Raw genomic sequence first — 20,288 nt, forward strand, 5'->3', positions numbered from 1 at the left:
GTGTTCAAGATCCTTTTGGGGAAAGGGCGTGGGGACGTGCACTGGCCATGTCATTACAACTGAGATCAAATCTAACAGCCGTTTTTAAAGGCTTAACCCCAATCCCAACTGCTGAAAAACCAGAGGCTGAGGGAGATGGGTGAACTTCTTCCTCAGTGTTTTACTGAGACCGAGGTCAGGGCAGATGAGGCACACAGAATCCGGCTCCATTCCCTAGAAGCCATCCACAAGGTTTTCCTTGTAGATGTCATCACTGTAGACAATCTGGGTTCTCTTGTCCCGGTGGCAACCCTTAGGGCTGTTCTGGACAGCTAGGGAGGGAGGAAAGGATTAGTTAGGACCTGAAGGAGCACATGCCTGACCTGTGCATGCTGCTGGCCTCTGGCCCGGCGCCTTGTCTCCTTGCTGCCCTCTGGTGGCTGACATGACCTCTGTCCCTCAGCCCCTCAGGCCAGTGGCTGTTAACCCATTCACTGCCCTGCCACGCTGCCCGCTATTATGGGGCACAAGCAGATGTTGTAATGTAATATTCTTAGAAAACCTGCAAATGTTATTCTTGAGACACACGGACAATGTTAATTACAGAACATGAAAAATTAAAAATGAGAACTTTTCTGTGGCTCTTTGTTAATAGGCTGGTCATTTCTTCTTCTTCTTTTTATCTTAAAGTCGTTGCTCTTGCTTTGAACCTCTCTTTTGGGCTACCCCATTGCCAGGAAAATCTTTTTCAGGTAAAATGGGTTATCACACTGACAAATACCACTCACCCATCAGACAAAGTCACTGGGGTGTGGCTTTGGCCCTAAGCACTCTCCCTTGAGCTAGCCGCTCCTTCCTCTTTCCTCCCCAGAGGTGATGCACCCCTTCACCACCCCATCTCTAAGGATTCCAGCCCCACCACGCTGGGCAACAGTCAACCCCCTCTCCCCACCCCAGCCTCATTTTCTTGATTCCTTTTAATTCAACACTGTTAATCACTCTCTCCTCACAGTCCTTTGGCTTCAGTAATCTAGTCCCTCCTTCTGCCCCCCCCCCAATTCCCCCTGACACGTCAGAAGGGCATAGGAAGCACAGCTCTGCTTCCTAACATACCCCCTGAAGGTCCCCAGCTGTTCCCTGTACCATCTTTTCTCCAGATTCAGTCTCCTCTGAAGCTACTAGCCTTTTGCAGCCAGCCTGTGAGCAAATCTACAACCTTCCTTACCTCATATTTTCATTCTTTGCCTCACACCTCAGCTCCAGTTCCCTAAACTCAAATACTTGCTGTACAAGTCACCTACACTCCACCTCAAGTGAACAAGGTTGCACAGGAAGTTCACTTTCCCTGTCTACCTGGCCCTGGCTGCTTCTCCCACATTCCAGCCTCTATACAAATCCAGACCTCTCCCACCTCTATCAGGGAACCCAGGAACATGTAGGGGAACAGAAAGAAGAGGAGCTGTGGGGACTGAGTGAGGAAGACCCTGTTCTTACCAAGGGAGCCCCAGACAGACTTGCCAGTGGCGACGTCCAGCATGGGCTGTTTTCGGGCAATGCTGACTTTGAGCTGCACGGAATCCACCTGGGTCCCATTGAGCTGTGGCAGAAGGGGGGAGGGCAGAGGATGGGGAGAAACATTACCGATAAACCACAGGATTTGTAGGAGTTGCCATTTTAGGAGCAGAGTGAGTAGATCTAAGAGTTAAGTATATCTTGGAGCATAGGATTTCCTGTGTGAATAGGGAGACTCTCTGACAAGAGGAAGTGATTTCCTCCTGGATCCCAGTACTTCCAGAGAAAACATGATGGTAGAAAGGATGGGAAGAACAGATCTGGGCAATCCAACCTCAGCAACGGCCTGATCTGCAGACTCCATCTTTTCATAGGTGACAAAGGCACAGCTGGGATGAGAGAAAACACGGTCAGTACAGGACTGTGGGCTCTTCTGGACCCAGCCATGCCCAGTGCTAATGCACAGTCACGGGAGACAGGCAGGCCCTCCCCCCAGTATCATGCCCCAGGCCCTCCCAGGATTACACCCCTCTGTCTTCCTTACTTTCTGGGTGGGTCCATGGAGAGGTCAATGATGTTTCCAAAGGGGGAGAAGGCCCCACGGAGGAGAGTGGGCGTCATGTCTTCTCCGTACACATACAGAGTATTCCCCTTCCTAGGGGCTCGGCGTTCAGGGAATGAGTCCGACCCTATGAGATCAGGAAGCACAGTCACATGAGATACCCCTTCACATCCTTTACATTGAAGAGTCCAGTTTATTTGGCCTAACCCCACCTAAACAGCACCTGAGGCTACCTTTCCCAATAGCCAAGACCACTCACTGCGGAAAGGGCCCTCTCGATCTCGATCTCGATCCCGATCCCTGTCTCGATCCCTGTCCCGATCTCGGTCTCGGTCCCGGTCCCGGTCTCTGTCTCTGTCCCGGTCCCGGTCCCGGTCTCGATCTCTGTCTCTATCCCGATCCCGATCCCGATCCCGTTCCCGATCTCGGTCTCTGTCCCGATTCCGTTCTCTACTGCGGTCCCGGCTGCGGCTTTGGGGAGGGGAGGCTGAGGAGCGGGAACCAACACGTTCTTCATAGCCCCAGTCAAAGCTTCGAGGAGGGCCATCACCGGCCCCTGGGCCCTCTGCTTCTTCTCCATCTGGCCCCAGTTCTCGAAGTCGATCACTGGAAGACACAAAACTGGAAGAGGCGGAAAATGAACGTGAAAGGGGGGCTTTACCTCACCTTCCCAGGCCCTGTGGAGACTCAAAACCGCCGCTCACCCCTTCCTTCCCACCAGCCCCCGCAGCCCTGGCTCCTTCTGCTCCAGCCAGCCCAAAGTCATCAAGCCCTCCCACCTCCCAGTCCTGGGAAACAGTCCATCGCCAACCCTCTAACCTCTCATACAGAGACTTCCTCTGGGGACGTCTGGATGACTGAAAAAGAGACCAAGGACAGGTAAGACACTTCCTAAATGCTGGCATGTGGCCCAAAACATGTGGTCTTTCATCTTTTCAGTGCCCAGCCTCTCAGGGACAGCGAATTGGAACTATTACCTCCTGCAGATCATCATCGGCAGATATGCTCCTTTGGAATGGCTGGAAAGTGGGGACTGGGCCCTTCTCTGGGTCCTGCGAAGGTGACAGAGAGTCTACCTCAGTGTGGTTGTGGGACAGAGAGGATCCCCGTCCTTCAGCTTCATCTTGGTTCCCTCTGGCCTGTATTTCTTTTCAAGTCTTTTCTATGTTTCTTATTTGACTATGGGCATTCTGAACAAATGACCCAACATTTTTTGAACCTGGCAACATTTTCAGCCTAGTCAACTCCTTAGAATAACACAGCCAGGAACTCTGATACACTGTGGATTAGAGCCAAATAACATGCAGAGAAGAATTTAGGAGTCACTCAGCAGCTCCGTTTTATAGATAAGAAATCTGAGGCTCAGAACATACGGCAATTTGCCCATGATTGAACACGCCTTAGTTTTCCCCTCAACCTACCTCCATTCCAACTTGGAGGGACACTCTCTGAAGTCAAGGGCTTCCTGGACAAGCTGCTTCTTGCGCTTACCTTTAACTTCCCCTCTAAGGTTCGAGAACGTTTGAAGCCTGAGTTCTTGGTCTCAGCCTTGATGGCACTGATGGCTCCTGACTTGACCAGCTGCTTTGCTTGCTCTGTTGCTGTGGCTGTGTCCACCACAGGCTGCTCTGACAGTGCTGAGGTTGTGAGGGAAAGAGGCATCAAGTTGGCCAAGCTGTGACACAGCTCAACCCTGTGCTGCCCACTTCCGGTCTATCCCCATTTTCCCTGTCAACTCACAGCGCTTGACACCGCCCTGGCTGGCTGTGCTGCTGCTACTTTGTTTCTTCAGAGCCAGTAATGCCTTTTTCTGGGAACAAAAGTGAGAAGAAAGGGATGAGACTCAGCCCTTGTTCAGGTCTTTTTCCAAGGCCCCTGGGTGCATCACTTCAGGGAACACCTTCCGCGGAGAAACAAAGCTAATGGCACCTTGGAAGTGGTACACCGAGGCAGTCCTGCCTCTCACAAGTGTTCCCTAGGTCACCTACAATGCCAACAATACCCAATCTATCCAAAGCATAGTATCCAGAGGCTTTCCAGAGTCATGTGTTTTTGGAGTGGAAGACAAGGAATTAAATCATGGACCACAGCCCCAGGGTATAACCTATGAGTAAGTGCATGTGCCTTTTTTTGAGTGCTTCACTCACCCCTCCCCTGCAGATTTAACAAGAACATGCTGTTACTTATTAACAGAGATACACAAAACCCTAAGATTCAGTCCTTTCCCTGAAGAAGCTTGATCTTGAGAAATAAAGTGACTAGACTGAATTGTCCACAATGATTACAAAAGATAAAGATGGCTGGCAGTTGAGAGCAAGGAAGATTTTCTGATGCCAAACGACTATTAAACTGACCCCTGAGTAGAATGAGCACAGCACTAATGGCGAGGAAAGGGCATTTAAAGAAAACAAGGGCAAAGTTGCAAAGATAAGGCGGCTTTGGGAATGCACGTTTGGGGATTAGTCAACATTTCTACTTTACTATGTTTACATTGTATGTTTTCTACATACAATGTAAAACTATTTATGGGTCTTGAGGAAAAAGTGGGACAGAGTTTTGCATTTGCGAAGGATCGATTTAACAGGAGTGAACTCTATCCAAAAAAAAAAAAAAAAACTGAGAAACTTGTTCAGAGTCCACTATAAGTGTCTAAGTGAGCATCAGCAAAGACCTGTTATATAGAATATACAGGGGGAAAAAAAAAAAGATCAGGAGAAATTATTTCAAAGGAAGAACCAAGACCGCGCAAGTGTTTGGCTATGCAAATTGTGAACTCAAAGATGAGATTTTGGTACCAAACATATGGGAGAAATGAATGTGGTCGATTCTATTTGTAAAATCAAGGAAAAGACTAGATTATAGTATATGAGAAAACAATAACTTCAATTTTAAGGTTATCTGGCTTTAAGGTCATCAGGAAGACAATGGACGGGACGTAAAAAGCCAACTTGGGATGAGCAGCTCTTAGGTGGTACTAAAAGTCATGGGAAAGGAAGACAACTCCACCATGGACTGCACAGAAGAGAAGATGCACACCAAGATCTGGGAAATCCACATCTCTAAAGCTACTCTGAGAGGTGGTAAGTTGCCAGTATGAGCAAGAAGAATCCCTCCACCCCCTGCACACTCACCCCAGGTGTTCTCAGTGCAGTCTGTGAAAAGTTGGGCCATGCCCACAAATGCTCCCTCACCTTTTTCTTGAGTTTGTTGAATTTCTTCTGTAGAGCCTCTTCCTCCTCGCTCAGTCCGGGGGGTATCACCAACATGGTGGCTCCTGGTTCAAGGGCAGAGCCCAAGACATCTTTCTCCACTGTCACCGCCCAGGGTTCACAAACCATCTACACTCTACCCCACCCCACCCCTCCAGGTCTGCCTACTCTTGCCTTTTGCCTCTCCCTACCCCTTGCTTAAGCCAGGTTGCCATCCAAGCCCCCACTCGTAGGGATCAAGCAGCGTCCCCTCCTCTCTCTAGAAACCATGGACACCAGCAAGATGGGTCAGCACATGGCCCGGGAAGGGAGAAAAACGTCCTCCATCGCCAAGACCAAGGCACCAGACCCCCCTACCCCTCTGGGGTTAGTAAGGCAGCCGCGGGGTCCGAAAGGCAGAGGAGGCAGCGCAACCCGCGTAGCGCTCTCAGACGACCGAGAAGGGGAAGAAGAGGAAAAGAGTTGGTAAAAACGGGGCAAAGAGTGAAAAGGAGAAGGTCTTACCTGAAGGGGCGGCAACTGGGGCCCCACAGTCTCGGGCGGCGCCCGCGCGGGCAGCGGATAGCGGGCTCAGAGCGATGACGTAGCGAGGGGCGGAGAACGCGGTAACCAAGGCGGCCCGAGGCTCAGACACTTCCGCCCGGCCTTCCACCAAGTCGGGTCAAACCCGATGTAGCACTCAGCCACGCCTCCGGCGGGGGTGTATGCCGGAAGTAGCCTACACTTCCGCCCGTTCTGGGGCGGGGCTTACACCAAGGCGGTCGCCTGCACTTCCGGTTTGCGGGGCCCTGGCCCTGGGTACCTGATGATGGAGACAGAGCGACTCGGTGAGAGGGAGGGAGGTGGAACGAAGGGGTAGACGAGGATTGATCCTTAACCTTTGACCTCTGACCTTCCCTTTCTAGTGCTCCCTCCCCCAGATCCCCTGGACCTGCCCCTTCGGCCAGTGGAGCTGGGATGCACCGGGCACTGGGAGCTGCTGAATGTGCCTGGGGCTCCAGAGAGCACCGTGAGTGACTTTTGAACCTTACTGAGTTTAAGACCTTCACCTTCCACACACTAGCATCTCGCGTGACTTACGCTCCTGTTTGTAGACACCTGTCTTGCGGGGCCCATAGGTGCTGGACAGCTAACCTGCACTCAAATATCTTTTCTCCTTGGAGACTCCTGTCACCAAGTGCCAGGGCACTTGGTAGTAGCAGAGATGGTTCCTTTTGAGCCTTTGATTCTTCATCCTTAGGGCTGGGACGCTCTTTCCTAAAACTAGTAATTCTCAAATTTCAGTGCTCCCCATGATTAGTGGGGGGCTTTTAAAAAATACAAATTTGGGCCCTCCCTGGTGGCGCAGCGAGTTAAATCGCAGAACTAAGACTGAAAGCCACTTCAGCATGAGTTGGATCCCTGCCGTGGAGGTAACCCACATGGCATGGTAGACCTCTCCTGACACACCTGCTGCTCCCCTCAGCAGTGTACTTCATCAGTCTGCCTGTTCTGCTCCCCACTCTTTCTCTGGTGAATCCTCTCACTGCCCCTGCCCCTCTGACCTGTACCCCAGCTCTATATGCATAAGTAAATAAATCTTTTAAAAAAATACAAATTCTTAGCTTCAGATCCAAATACTCTGAAATCCAAAAAACTGTATTGAGAAGCTCTAGAGTTGCTGCAGAACCCAGCACCAAGGCGATTTGGTAGCAGAGTTTGTAAAGCAGGACATTGTCTACATCTTACTCTTGTACATTCACCAATGTCTTTCATCTTGCGCTTGTTCCAGCTCCCCCACGGTCTCCCTCCTTGTGCCCCGGATCTGCAGCAAGAAGCAGAGACATTATTTCTGTCATCTCCAGCCTGGCTGCCTCTGCATGGTGTGGATTACTCAGCCCGGTGAGGGGTCTAGAGCATCTGGACTAGGCAGATGGCTCTAGATAGACAGAATAGAAAGAAAACTTGAAAATGACTTTCCTCTTCTCCAGAAAATGGCAGAGGAAGACAGATCCATGGTCTCTTTTGTTCTTATTGGGCACCCCAGTCCCCTCCGACTTACAGGCCCAGAGACACCCAACCACAGGCCAGCTACTGGGCTACAAAGAGGTAAGAGGTCAAGAGCCCTGAGAAACAGCTGGAAAAAGGGTGGTCAGCGGTAAGCTAAGCTTCACTGGGGCTGTGGTCTTTTGCTGCAGGTCCTGTTGGAGAATACAAACCTGTCGGCCACGACCTCCTTGTCTCTTCAGCGGCCACCAGGGCCCACCTCCCAGTGCTTGTGGGGGAATCCAACACAGTACCCTTTCTGGCCAGGTGACTTGTGAACATGGATTGGTCAGAAAGGGAGTCCTCTGGTCTCTCGGGACGGGCTCCATACCCATCCTGTATCACCCAACCCCATGAATTCCTATTTTCTCCAACCTCTCTCCAGGTGGAATGGATGAGCCTTCTGTAATAGACCTCAGCACGCGGGAGGAGGCTGAGGAGGAGATAGACTTTGAGAAAGGTGAGGTAGGGCCAGGAGGGACCCTTGGGACTCAGGGCTCGAAGTCTGGCTCCTGAGGAACAGGGGACCAGGCTGTCACTGGACTATTGTTGACCCTTCCTTGCCATTGAACAATTAGTAGAAGGTACCTTGCAACAGTTGTGTGACATGTTGGAAAATCGCCACAATATGCATGCCCGCCATGTCTATGCTGTAGATTTACATGGCATATGATGTGTACAGAAGTGTGCAGTAGCCCTGATTCTATTTCTGTCTCTGTCTTCCAGACCTTCTCACTGTTCCCCCTGGCTTCAAGAAAGGCGTTGACTTTGCACCAAAAGGTAAGTTCTAGTTGTAACATGGGGCACAGGAGAAACACCCTTCTGTAAAACAGAGATGGACAGGACCACATCTCTCTTTTTGCCTGCCTCCTCAGATCACCCAGCGCCAGCTTCTGGGTTGCTCAGCCTCAGCCGCCTGCTGGAGCCCCTGGATTTGGGTGGAGGTGACGAGGATGAGAATGAGGCAGTGGGACAGCCAGGAGGTCCCAAAGGGAACATGGCTTCAACCTCTCCCAGCACTGTTCCCCTGGCCCGAGCAAGCAGCTTGGAGGACCTAGTGTTGAAGGTTGCTGGTTCTCAGTGGATGAGGGTGGGCTGGCTGGGTTGGGTGCACAAGGAAGACTGGCACAACTTCTGGAAGGACGGTAGCAGAGTGCTCTCTGACTGTGTCTTTGTCATCCCTAACCTAACTTATCTAGGAGACATCCACAGTGGTACCCCCCCCAGAAGCTCCCAAGCCCGTACCCCAGGAGCAGTGGGCCATTCCTGTGGACGTCACCTCCCCTGTTGGCGATTTCTACCGCCTTATTCCCCAGCCGGCCTTCCAGGTAGAATGGCCCATGCTTGCTCCATCACCTCCTCCGCTACACCCTTGCTTCCTCTCCAGCAGAGGACAGATGCCTTCCAGGTCTCTGTCCTGGCCTTACTTCTCTCTGGTCTTCTCCCCGCTGCCCTGAGTGCAGCCCCCTCCTTTCTTCAGCCCCCATCTATTTCTCGCCCACAGTGGCCCTTTGAGCCAGACGTGTTTCAGAAACAGGCCATCCTGCACTTGGAACGGCACGACTCTGTCTTTGTGGCGGCTCACACGTCGGCGGGGAAGACGGTTGTGGCTGAATATGCCATTGCCCTTGCCCAGAAACACATGACGCGGTACGGTCCCTACCACCCCCTGCAGCCAGCCTTGCTGCTGCACCCTGTCGGAGTCTCATCTCTTCCCTTCCTCCCTCCCCTCATCCTTTCGAGGAGAGTTTGGGGGAGGATCTGAGACAGGGACCCAGAGGGACTTGAGATGGGAGAGAAGTTAAAAGAATGAAGGGTTAGTGGACTGCGTATTTCTGGGGTCATTATGAAGGCAGTTGGGGTGAAGAAGGGGACCATCCAAGCCCTGAGGTGTGCTTTGGGGGGGCGTGTCTCAGGGCAGAAGAGGAGGAGCTGAGCTTGGGCTGTGTGGACTGGGCAGCTAACTTCTTGCCCTCTCCCCAGCACCATCTATACCTCACCCATCAAGGCTCTGAGCAACCAGAAGTTCCGAGATTTCCGAAACACGTTTGGGGACGTGGGGCTGCTCACTGGGGATGTGCAGCTGCACCCGGAGGCCTCCTGCCTCATCATGACGACAGAGATCCTCCGGTGAGAAGGCGCTCGGTAGTGGTGGGTTTTGTTCAGAGGCCAAGGCTGTGCTGCCGAGTACCTCTGCTGAGGAGAGGGTGGAGACTGGAGCTGTGGGGACTCAGTTTGCGGCCTGTTCTTCCAGCTCCATGCTGTACAGCGGCTCAGATGTCATCCGGGACCTGGAGTGGGTCATCTTTGATGAAGTTCACTATATCAATGATGCTGAGGTGAGGGAACCCCAGGTCCCTCAGGCCTTTCCTCTGGAGACTGGACTAATTCAGTTGCTCCCTCTCCCACACATCCTTGGTTGCCTTCTTTGCCCCAAATGCAACCCTGTGCCGCTTCCCTGGGAGCAGGAGAGCAGCCCCCTCTGGGCCGCCGATGACTTGCCTTGCCCCTCCCCCCATGCCAGCGCGGGGTCGTGTGGGAGGAGGTCCTCATCATGCTCCCCGACCACGTCTCCATCATTCTTCTGAGTGCTACTGTCCCCAATGCCCTTGAATTCGCCGACTGGATTGGGTGAGACATGTGTCCTGAGTGTTTGGGTGAAGAGGGGCTGTAGTTTTCTTCCATAGGGACTGGGGGGAGATCACCACAGGAGAGCGCTCAGACATGGAGGGCGGGGAGAACATTTCGAATTGGGTGGCAATGGGGTGGCAGTGGGGTCCCACTTGGGCCCAAATCACTTTGCATGTTGAGAGGTGTGATGACGAGGACAGCTTTCTTATTTGGCTCCCAAAACAGACGGGGCAAAGCCAGAGGGGGAAGATGGTGGGAATGTGGGTCCCTTTCCACCCTCCCACCCAGTATGACTTCTCTTGCTCCTGACCCAGGCGACTGAAGCGTCGCCAGATCTATGTGATCAGCACGGTTGCCCGCCCTGTCCCCCTGGAGCATTACCTCTTCACGGGCAATAGCCCCAAGACCCAGGGAGAGCTCTTCCTGCTGCTGGACTCCCGGGGTGCCTTCCACACCAAGGGGTAAGCCAGAGATGGGGAGGAGTCAGGGTGGGCCCCTGTGGGGGTGACTGTGCTCACCGCCCCTCCCCATGTCCCAGGTACTACGCAGCAGTGGAGGCCAAGAAGGAGAGGATGAGCAAACACGCGCAGACCTTCGGGGCCAAGCAGCCCACGCATCAGGGTGGCCCCGCACAGGTGAAACTGCTCTCTGCCTGTCCCTGCTCTTTCTTTTTTTTCTTATTTGAAAGATCTATTTAAATGAGGCCAGAGGTGTGGTAGGTGAGAGGATTCAGCAGAGACAGGCAGACTGACAAAGTACACTGCTGAGGGGAGCAGCAGGCAAGACAGGAGAGGTCTTCCCGCTCCACGTGGGTCAGCTCCCTGGCAGGGGATCGAGCTTGTGCTGCAGTGGCTGCAGACAGCTTCATAATGCGGTGCTTTAACCCGTTGCACCACCAGGGAGAGCCCCTGTCCCTGTTCTTTCTTTCTTTCTTCATCCTCAGGGTCTAGACCTGAGTTTGAGCACTGCTTTACCTCCTTGCCCTTTGCACTGAACCCACTGGCCAGGGACTCAGCCTCGCCCTTTCTGCCTCCTTCCTCAGGACCGTGGTGTGTACTTGTCCCTCCTGGCCTCCCTCCGCACCCGTGCACAGCTGCCCGTGGTGGTGTTCACCTTCTCCCGGGGCCGCTGCGATGAGCAGGCCTCGGGTCTCACCTCCCTTGACCTCACCACGAGTTCAGAGAAGAGTGAGATTCACCTTTTCCTGCAGCGCTGCCTCGCTCGCCTCCGAGGCTCTGACCGCCAGCTTCCCCAGGTGAGGAGTGGACACTGGACACTGGTAGGGGTTGAGCTGTCTGTGATTGTACCCCTGACTGTGGGCCTCGGCCTCCCACAGGTCCTGCACATGTCTGAGCTCCTGCACCGTGGCCTGGGCATTCACCACAGCGGCATCCTGCCCATCCTCAAGGAGATCGTGGAGATGCTGTTCAGCCGTGGCCTGGTCAAGGTGCGTCTGCGGGTGGGAGAGGAACTCCAGGGCCTGCCCGGCCTCAGGCTGCCCAGAGGATGAAGGGGCAGTGTTTAGGCAGAATGGTGTGGTGGTCAAGAACCTGGGCTTGGGATCCCGGCAGCCTGGGTACATCCGAGTTGCTCAAGTCATTGTGTGACCCTGTGGAAGTGATATAGCCTCTGTGAACTTCGGGCTCCTGTCTTGCAGTGGGTCTAGATGAGATACAAGCAGGCAAATATTTAGAAGAGAAGCCCAAAGAGGGGGAAAGCATATGCGAAGTCTTTAGTTATCAGAAAAAATGCAAGTTGAAATATTCAGGGACGTACCATTAGATTGGTAAAATTCAGGAAGCTTGTTATTGCCAAGTTGCCAAAGACAGGCTCCTATAAGGGTCCTTGTATGCAGCCAGTCTAGAGAGCACCCTGGAAAAATGTACTCTGATTCTAAATTCCATTTCTGGGAATAAACCACAAGGAAATCCTCCCTGGTCCGTGAAGGAACAGGCCTGCTCTTCCTCAGCTACAAAGTAAGGCGTGCTCAGCCGGGCTGGATGTCCACACGCAGCCCCTTTGCCGACCTGTCCCGCCTCCAGGTCTTGTTCGCCACAGAGACTTTCGCCATGGGTGTGAATATGCCGGCCCGCACGGTGGTGTTCGACTCCACACGCAAGCACGACGGCTCCACCTTCCGGGACCTGCTCCCCGGGGAGTATGTGCAGATGGCAGGCCGGGCGGGGCGGCGGGGCCTGGACCCCACAGGCACCGTCATCCTGCTCTGCAAGGGCCGCGTGCCTGAGATGGCAGACCTGCACCGCATGATGATGGTGAGCCCGGGCTGCTGGAGGCCGCGTGTCACCCGGCTCTGGGACTGCTGGATTCTCTCTCTTCCAGCCCGCATCCCCTGTCCTTTTTTTCCCTCTTGCTTGGGAGAAGCCAAGGCATGCATGAGCATACCATGCAGGATGAGACCAGATCTCATTTCCTCTCACCTTTTCCCACAGTAAATATAGTGCTAGACAGGACTCTCTAGAGTCTATTTAGTTTCATCCCCTTAACCTGGCAGAGGAGATAAGCAAGCGGTGTGTTTAGGATTCCATGAGAGAGCTGGGACTAGATCTGCTGAGAAGAAAGAGACATAGTCTCCCTAGGGCTGACCTCACCGACTTCTCTCACCAGGGGAAGCCGTCCCAGCTGCAGTCCCAGTTCCGCCTCACCTACACCATGATCCTCAACCTGCTGCGCGTGGATGCCCTCAGAGTAGAGGACATGATGAAGAGGAGCTTCTCTGAGTTCCCATCCCGCAAGGACAGCAAGGTGAGAAGATTAGGGTGACTAGGCAGGACAGGGGAAGCCCGACTGGGAAGAGATAGATATCTGGAGGCCAGCAGGTGATGGTGGGGGTTGTGGCAGTTTGGGCCAGGAGATGGTCATTTCACGCCTTTTCCTGCTTTTGCTTAGGCCCATGAACAGGCTCTGGCTCAACTGACCAAGAGGCTGAGTGCCCTGGAGGAGCCCGACATGACCGGCCAACTGGCCGACCTGCCTGAGTATTACAGCTGGGGGGAAGAACTGACAGAGACGCGGAGCTTGATCCAGGTGAGTGTGTGTGAGTACTGAGGTGACAATGGAGTGGGGAGGAGGAAGAGAACAAGACATTCTGGGTGCTCCTGAAACCAGTCCCAGTGTCCCCCAATGTGTTCTCTCTTATCTCCTTTGTATATGTCCCTGCTCTTCAGCGACATATCACAGAGTCTGTGAACGGGCTGAAGTCTCTCTCAGCGGGAAGGGTGGTGGTTGTGAAGAATCAGGAGCATCACAATGCATTGGGTGTGATCCTGCAGGTGAGGGCAGTGGGAATGTGGACCCAGAGGGAGTGAAGATTAAGCCCTCCCTGTGGCTCCCTCACTTGGCAGGGGCAGGTTGCAGTTTCCATGCTCTCATTTTCCCCTCTTGCCCTGTTTTCCTTCCCATCATCCTGTCCTGACCACCTCCTTGCGCCTGTCCTAAATTCACTGATCGCTTGGCTTGGTGATCAGCCCACGGTGGGCTCTGGGCGGCTGCACCATGATCCCTGCCCGCGGCGGAGCTGGTCCCTACCTTTGGCCCAGCCTCCCTACTCCCCTAGGTCTCCTCGAATTCCATCAGCAGAGTGTTCACCACCCTGGTCTTGTGTGACAAGCCTACGTCTGAGGACCCCCAGGAGAAGGGGCTGGCCCCCCCAGATGTGCCCTACCCGGATGACCTTGTGGGATTCAAGCTGTTTCTACCCGAAGGTGAGACTGGGGCGTGTGTCTGGGTTCTTGTTGGCAGTGCAGGTGGCAGCGTGGTCCACAACAAGGCCTGACTCTGGTCTCCCCTTTTTTTTTTGTACAGGGCCCTGTGACCACACTGTGGCCAAACTCCAGCCAGGAGACCTGGCAGCCATCACCACCAAGGTGCTCCGGGTGAATGGGGAGAAGATCTTGGAAGACTTCAACAAAAGGCAGCAGCCAAAGTTCAAGTCAGAGATGCTGGGAGGAGCCGTATAATGGGGGTGGGCAGGTGGGGAGGGCGGTGTGACTGGGGAGGCCCCCTCTTCCTGTGGAAGAGAAACCTCTGGCCCCGGGGCCTTAAGACCTGCTCCTTCCCCAGGAAGGATCCCCCTTTTGCGGCTGTGACCACGGCTGTCCAGGAACTGCTGCGCCTGGCTCAGGCCCACCCTGCAGGACCCCCTACTCTTGACCCTGTCAATGACCTGCAGCTCAAGCATGTGTCAGTGGTAGAGGGGGGGCTCCGGGCTCGGAAGTTGGAGGAGCTGATCCGGGGGGCTCAGTGTGTGCACAGCCCCCGTTTCCCTTCCCAGGTAGGCCTGGACGCCAGCTCCCAAGTGGGGAGGGCGCTTCCCCTCCTGGTCCCGGTAGACGACCTGCCCCACCTCAGGCCTTGGCCTCAGTGTCCTTGCTGTGGCCAGAAGACTGATGTGCCATGGCCCATGGCTCTCTGCAGTACCTGAAGCTTCGGGAGCGAATGCAGATCCAGAAGGAGATGGAGCGGCTACGCTTCCTGCTGTCGGACCAGTCGCTGCTGCTGCTCCCCGAGTACCATCAGCGAGTAGAGGTGAGGGGCGGGGTGGGGCGCGGGGAGGGTGAGAGGGTCAGAGCTGGGAGAGCAGCAGGCTTCCGACACCGCCATCTTTCCAGGTGCTCCGAACCCTGGGCTACGTGGATGAGGCGGGCACTGTGAAGCTGGCAGGGCGCGTGGCTTGTGCCATGAGCAGCCACGAGCTTCTCCTCACCGAGCTCATGTTCGACAATGCGCTGAGCGCCCTGCGGCCGGAGGAAATTGCCGCGCTGCTCTCTGGCCTGGTGTGCCAGAGCTCCGGGGACTCTGGGGATCAGCTCCCGAGCACCCTCAAACAGGTATAGGACACCTACCCCCCTCTTCCTTGAGTGAAGCATTCTCAGTGTCCATCCCCAGGTATCCCCCAGTCATCCTGTCCAGCCCTGGAAGCACCCCTAAGAATGAGAATGGCTTTTTCCTCGACCTGGGCCTTCCCGTCCTGGAGTCCGAGGGCAAGCTTAACTTCTTCCTCATCTGCAGGGAGTAGAACGTGTCCGGGCTGTGGCCAAGCGGATTGGTGAGGTCCAGGTGGCCTGTGGCCTGAACCAGACAGTGGAGGAATTTGTGGGGGAGCTGAATTTTGGCCTGGTCGAAGTTGTGTATGAGTGGGCCCGGGGCATGGTAAGTAGCTGGTGCTTGGGGCTTTGTGACAGGCTGACTGGAGAGAGTTTGTCCAGGCCTACCACATTTGACTCTCACCTTGATTCCCCTACAGCCCTTCTCTGAGTTGGCAGGGCTCTCAGGGACCCCTGAGGGCCTGGTGGTGCGCTGCATTCAGCGTCTGGCCGAAATGTGTCGCTCGCTGCGGGGGGCAGCCCGCCTGGTAGGTGAGCCCGTGCTGGGTGCCAAGATGGAGACAGCAGCTACCTTACTACGGAGGGACATTGTCTTTGCTGCCAGCCTTTACACTCAGTGAGAGACCTATGTAAAAATGTTAATAATAAAACAGCAAAGCACCTGAGTCATGAGGCATCGACAGGGATAACTCTGATCAAAGACACAGCAGGGAGAACCACTTAGAAATACGCCTTTATCTGTGTACACAGACAGGTCCAGCCCCTCTGAGGCTTCAGTCAGTCCTTGGGGGAGGGTGTCTTGGGTGATGGGAGGTCCTGGGTCATGGCTTCCACGTACCACTCGGGCAGGAAGGCATGGGGTGCATCTCGATGTTCAGACACTGTGACTGGACCGCCAGGCTCCCAGGAGAAGAGGTGGACAAGCCTGGGGACAGATGGAGTGATGAGTGAAGGTGGAGACAGCTTCTGAGACCCAGCGGGGACTAGGGGGGTTAAGGCCTCACCTGGGGTCATCCTGGACAACTGTGTTCTGAGCAAAGCTAAGGAAGGCAGCACAGAAGTTCATGCACACAGAAGGATTCCAGCCATCGTGGTCATTCTGGAGAAAGCAGAGGAGGAGCTGGCAGACTGGCAATGCGGGCAAGGAGAGAAGGGGAAGGCAGGCTGCGGCCTTGTACGCTGGGCCCATGGTTGGGAGGGCTGGGGGATTTTGCAGGGGTCCATACAGGTGGCTCCATGCAACTTACCCTGACGTATTCAAACATCCTCATGGTGGGAAAGGTCTTGAGAGAACAGACGAAACCCTCTGGGTTGCGGAAGCCAGCCACAACATTTGGGACCCCTGGGAGAAATGACTGAGCCCACCATTTCAGCAGCTTGTGTCTGTCAGGAAAGGCAAGGAGTCAATGGGACCACTCCTGCACCCACCAGCCTCACTGTCTATCCCCACAAGTCCTTCTCCCAGCTGTCGCTTCTAGGCTCTCGCCCCATCTGCCCCCTCCTGAACCTGTAGAAGTTCTTCCACTGGCCAGGGCTGTGCATCTCTTTGGAGGTCTTGAGCTCCACATAGCAGGTGGGGGGCTGTGGGGATGGGGCCTTGGGGTCTGTGCAGTCTACCTCCCCCGAGAAGAGCAGGGGGTGGTTCCCTAGGCGGCTGCGTAGTACAGAGCAGAAGGCCACGTTGGTGTTAACCTCCCCAGAGGGATCCGGGGAACTTCCAGGTTTGTCTGCACAAGGAGAGAAGCAGCAGCGGCAGTGGGGGCTGGGAATCTGGGGGAGGAGGATGGGGCTACAGAGCAGGGTCAACTCACCTGCACACATGTACTGCTCGAACTTGTACCCCATATACATGAACTCCCGTAAGAGGGGAGGCCGGGAAAGCCTCTGAGCCCGAGCAGCTGGTGTCTCTACTTCACTCAGGTACAGTGTCCCCTGGAACCGGGTAGCTGCCAGCTGCCAGCCCTCCTGTCGCTCATACGGTGTCGTCAGCAATTTTGTCAGGTGTCCCCGCCATGTCACTATGGCCCCTGCCAGCCAGCCTGGACCCCTGAGAGGGAAACAAACTGAAGGTCTGATAGAAGCATCATCTCAGATATTCCCCAAAAGACTATTAAGTTCCTTGTAAGGAATGAACTTCAGCTCTGGTTCTCTTAATTTTAGGTTAGGTACAAATTTCTAGATCTACTTGTGTACGATGCTTTGCTCACCCCTCCAGCTGGCCTCGGTGTTCCAGGAGCCAGCGTAGCAAATGGTCCAGCCTCTCTTGGATGGCCTCATCCCGGGGCTGGTATCGATCAGGGTATCCATCTCTGAGATCAAAGCCCGGGCCTTGACCATTGGTGGGTGGTGGGCTGTAATAGCGCAAGGCTCGAGCGTCTCCATGGTACTGGCGTTGTTCATCCAGGGAGAAGCAGCCCAGTTCAGAAGGGCGCCGGTAGAAAGGAAAGGGCCCAGAATAGAGGGCAGGGTCTGTAGGCAGTGATGGAGCTGGGTGGGGGATCTTGCTAGGTGGCTCAGCTACCTCTGGCGTCCCAGGTCCTCTCTTAGTCCCTCTGGGCTCCATCAGTCCTAAAGTGGGTGAGTGCGTGAGGAGCTGGGATGCTGCCCTTTGCCATAGGAGGCCTGGGGAAGGAGAGCTCCGGATCAGGAGTCTGGTTTCTTGATGGCCAGGCCCTTGTCTTGAAACACAGAGACCCCAGCCCTTCAAAGAGAACCATAGCCAGGTACATGGAAGCTAAATCGACAATTAAAGAGTCACCCCTCCCTGGTCTCAACTAAGGGGCACAGGCCAAAGCACCAAAACACAGTTGGGCTGACTGAGTGAAGAAGCTACGTTAGCAACAACATAAGTCACCTGCTCAATAGAACTCCCAGTTCCCAGAAGCTAAAGCTGTAAATGGATAGGGTGGATCTGAACAACCATCCTTGTATGCTCTGCATAGCTAGATACATTCATCTGCCCCAATTCTTAAGAACGTTTTCCTTGCAAACAGTAGCAAGTTCACATTGGGAGGCCCAAGATTCTGACAACTTTCCCAGAGTTAACTGGTTCCTCAGGTCAAGTCCTGAATCTTGATTCTTTAAAAAAACTCACCTTTTTGCTTGCCTCGATTTACTTAAGCCAACATGCACCTTCCACCTATACCCCAGATTCTCCAAAGGCAGGGAGGCTAGGAGGTGTGATGGGGCTCACATCAAGGACCCGGTTCCCTCAAACCCCGCCAGCTTCGATGTCCACTTCCGCAGGGTTATGACGTCATGGCAGGCAGGCCAGGAGTCCCAGAGGGCTGTACAGGTAGTTCCCCCAGCCCAAGGGTTGCTGACGCAATCACTCAGCGACGGCGAGGGGGATAAACTGCTGGCGGAGGCGGGGGTGTGAGCACAACGCGTGGTCTCCCGGCGCCCCCCCGCACCGCCAGGAGTCCCCGGAAGTGACTGATGTCTCGAGAAGCCAATCAGCAGCAGAGGCGTGGCGACCGGCGGCGGTAAGGCCGCGTTGGCATACGCCCTCCCCGCGAAGGTCCGAGAGACGCCAAGTTGACGCTCAACGTCACTAAGCTGCGCCGGAAAATTCTATTTTGGTGATGTCTTTGCTCTACGCCTGCCTTCTCCCGGCACCGTAAGCTCTACAGGGATATGAGCCGAAAGAGGCATAGTCTGGTCCAGGAGACCTTTGGATTGAAGAGGCGTCGGGAGCGAGGCCCCACGGAGGCAGATCCTTTGAGGGGCGAGTCAGGTAACCATGGCAACCCCAGACAGCGCGACCTAGGCTTGGTAACCCCGAAGAACGGCGCCTCCACTGTCGAGCCCCCCACCCCCTTGCCGCTGTTCGCGTCTCAGTGCGGGTCTCTCTGCTCAGGGTCGGCGCGTGCCGCCGTGGCGGAGCTGGTGCAGCTGTTCCCGCGGCGTCTGTTCGAGGATGTTCTGCCACCCATTGCGCTCAGGAGCCAAGTGTACAGCCTTGTGCCGGACCGGACAGTCGCTGACCGGCAGCTGGTGAGGGGTGTCACTCATCGAAGCCTCTTCCCGCACTCGCGGTCACACCGAGGGCCCCTTCACTCAGTTGGCCAGCCATTCTGCCATCGGGCCAAGTGTTAGGTCTTTATGCTTACAAATCCGGATGAAGACTCAAGCAGTAGAAAGCAGGCCAAATCGCGGAGGCGGAGGAGCAAAGTTAAGGGGGAAACTGAGTCACGGGTCATGATTTGAGCCTTCAGCACTGGGAATGTGGGCAGACAGCAGATTTAGACCGGCTTTGTGCATGGGTGTAGTCTCCATCTTATATTGAAGGTGGTGACCTGGTAGAGAGTTACACAGGCAATGGTGTGTTTGGACCAGCATCGCGGAGGTAGTGAGGTGAGACAGGGGCATCACTAGAAGCTCTTGCAGTGAGAACTGCAAAGGCCTAAGTTGAGGGGGGGCTATATAGTAGGGAGGGAGCAGATGGATGAGGGTGAGGGACGTGAACAGTAGGAAGAGGGAAGAAACCAGATTTTCCAGATGACAGACTGAGTACATAACGTAGGAGGAGCTCATGGAGTTGTCCCAGGCAGGTGTTGATTTTGACTGTGTACAAGTAGACTTGGAGATGCTTGTGGAGCATGCAAATGCGCAGAGGACACTTGAATGTGAGGATTAGGAGAGACCTCTGGGCCAGTGATAAAGAATTGGAAGTCATTGATATATGAGCTGTGGTTCACTTTGGGGATGCTGGTGAAATCGGGTAGGAAGAGTGATTAGAGATGTGATATTTAACCTTTTAAAAAACTTAAGAATTTAAAAAAAAAAAAACTTAAGAATTTACCAAATGTTATGACTCTCTAGAGAAATATATGTATAGCATATACATGTAAGGTATCTGTACCATTTCTTTTGGGGAGGGAGGTGGTGGTGGTGCATGTTTCACAGATCCTTTCATGCACAAGGTTAAGGAGCCCAAGTTTACAGTGAAAGATGTTAGAGCTGAATTCACTGTGCTGGGAGACAACAGTATTTAAGGCACCTTTTTCCAAATCTCATCTTGAGTTCTAGCTATATCAGAATTACCTGGACTGCTTATTAAAAAAAATACAAGTTCCTAAAAAAAAGAAATACAGGTTCCTGGGACTCATTCAATGCTAATGAATTGAATCTTGTTGTAGGATCTGGGAATCTATATCTTTTAACTTCTGCCCTCAGTTGACTGTTAATATGCCTAATCCTTGAGACCCACTAATAGAATGGGAAAGCAGAGGATGAGGACTCTATGAAAGAGATTGAGAAGAAATTGCCAGAGTCAGGAGGAGCCCAGGAAGAGGTTTTTTTTTTTAAAGTAGAGATTTTCAGGATAGAGTAATGTCAGTGTAAAAAGCTGTGATTCAAGGCAGTTGTCTGTGAAAAGATCAAGTAAAATAATACCCAAATCCTGTCCACTGGATCTAGCAGATAGAGGACTAATGACACACTGTCAAGAGGAAAAGGAGGAAGAATAGGAAGATGGAGATTAACTGGGGAAGATGAGTCACATGGAGCTTTTTTTTTTTTTTT

General features: G+C 53.9%; 4 protein-coding genes across 8 annotated transcripts in view; 2 read left to right on the forward strand and 2 right to left on the reverse strand.

The window, feature by feature from the left end:
• Window positions 1-140: 140 nt before the first annotated feature.
• Window positions 141-5,909, reverse strand: NELFE (negative elongation factor complex member E). Its single transcript, XM_004695152.2, has 11 exons — window positions 5,767-5,909; window positions 5,245-5,327; window positions 3,794-3,863; window positions 3,545-3,690; window positions 3,031-3,105; window positions 2,873-2,910; window positions 2,313-2,674; window positions 2,036-2,180; window positions 1,826-1,880; window positions 1,474-1,576; window positions 141-311 (listed from the first exon to the last, which is right to left on the reverse strand). The coding sequence occupies exons 2-11, from the start codon at window positions 5,317-5,319 to the stop codon at window positions 214-216; spliced, it is 1,167 nt and encodes a 388-aa protein (XP_004695209.1). The 5' UTR covers window positions 5,320-5,327; window positions 5,767-5,909; the 3' UTR covers window positions 141-213.
• Window positions 5,772-15,423, forward strand: SKIV2L (superkiller viralicidic activity 2-like (S. cerevisiae)). Its single transcript, XM_004695150.2, has 28 exons — window positions 5,772-6,089; window positions 6,168-6,271; window positions 7,034-7,143; window positions 7,233-7,350; window positions 7,440-7,554; window positions 7,673-7,747; window positions 8,014-8,067; window positions 8,163-8,353; window positions 8,487-8,615; window positions 8,792-8,937; window positions 9,271-9,417; window positions 9,542-9,626; window positions 9,812-9,918; window positions 10,233-10,379; window positions 10,457-10,553; window positions 10,961-11,173; window positions 11,255-11,365; window positions 11,961-12,191; window positions 12,544-12,681; window positions 12,826-12,963; window positions 13,104-13,208; window positions 13,493-13,640; window positions 13,741-13,867; window positions 13,999-14,209; window positions 14,353-14,463; window positions 14,547-14,765; window positions 14,947-15,087; window positions 15,182-15,423. The coding sequence occupies exons 1-28, from the start codon at window positions 6,068-6,070 to the stop codon at window positions 15,380-15,382; spliced, it is 3,741 nt and encodes a 1,246-aa protein (XP_004695207.1). The 5' UTR covers window positions 5,772-6,067; the 3' UTR covers window positions 15,383-15,423.
• Window positions 15,424-15,481: 58 nt separating this feature from the next.
• DXO (decapping exoribonuclease) lies at window positions 15,482-18,183 on the reverse strand. Of its 3 annotated transcripts, none has more exons than XM_004695154.2 (7): window positions 17,857-18,182; window positions 16,970-17,330; window positions 16,574-16,809; window positions 16,270-16,489; window positions 16,010-16,145; window positions 15,767-15,861; window positions 15,482-15,687 (listed from the first exon to the last, which is right to left on the reverse strand). In XM_004695154.2, exons 2-7 carry the CDS (start codon window positions 17,323-17,325, stop codon window positions 15,540-15,542), a joined length of 1,191 nt encoding a protein of 396 aa, XP_004695211.1. In that variant the 5' UTR covers window positions 17,326-17,330; window positions 17,857-18,182; the 3' UTR covers window positions 15,482-15,539. The 3 variants fall into 3 exon arrangements, with proteins under 3 accessions (XP_004695211.1, XP_012589848.1, XP_012589849.1); XM_012734394.1 differs by having other exon boundaries at window positions 16,970-17,384; window positions 17,857-18,181; XM_012734395.1 differs by lacking the exon at window positions 15,767-15,861 and having other exon boundaries at window positions 15,546-15,687; window positions 16,970-17,384; window positions 17,857-18,183.
• Window positions 18,184-18,287: 104 nt separating this feature from the next.
• STK19 (serine/threonine kinase 19) overlaps window positions 18,288-20,288 on the forward strand; it is a 6,532-nt gene continuing 4,531 nt past the window's right edge. For 2 of the 3 annotated variants that reach the window (XM_004695918.2, XM_012734434.1), the window contains exons 1-2: window positions 18,291-18,498; window positions 18,622-18,758. In XM_004695918.2, coding sequence (XP_004695975.2) covers window positions 18,399-18,498; window positions 18,622-18,758 — 237 coding nt within the window. In that variant the 5' untranslated portion in view covers window positions 18,291-18,398. Of the gene's footprint in view, window positions 18,499-18,621; window positions 18,759-20,288 lie in introns of all 3 variants that reach the window. The other variant, XM_012734433.1, reaches the window with a different exon arrangement.

This window comes from Condylura cristata, unplaced genomic scaffold, assembly GCF_000260355.1.
Source record: "Condylura cristata isolate star-nosed mole 26May11 unplaced genomic scaffold, ConCri1.0 scaffold00055, whole genome shotgun sequence".
NCBI classification, from domain to species: domain Eukaryota; kingdom Metazoa; phylum Chordata; class Mammalia; order Eulipotyphla; family Talpidae; genus Condylura; species Condylura cristata.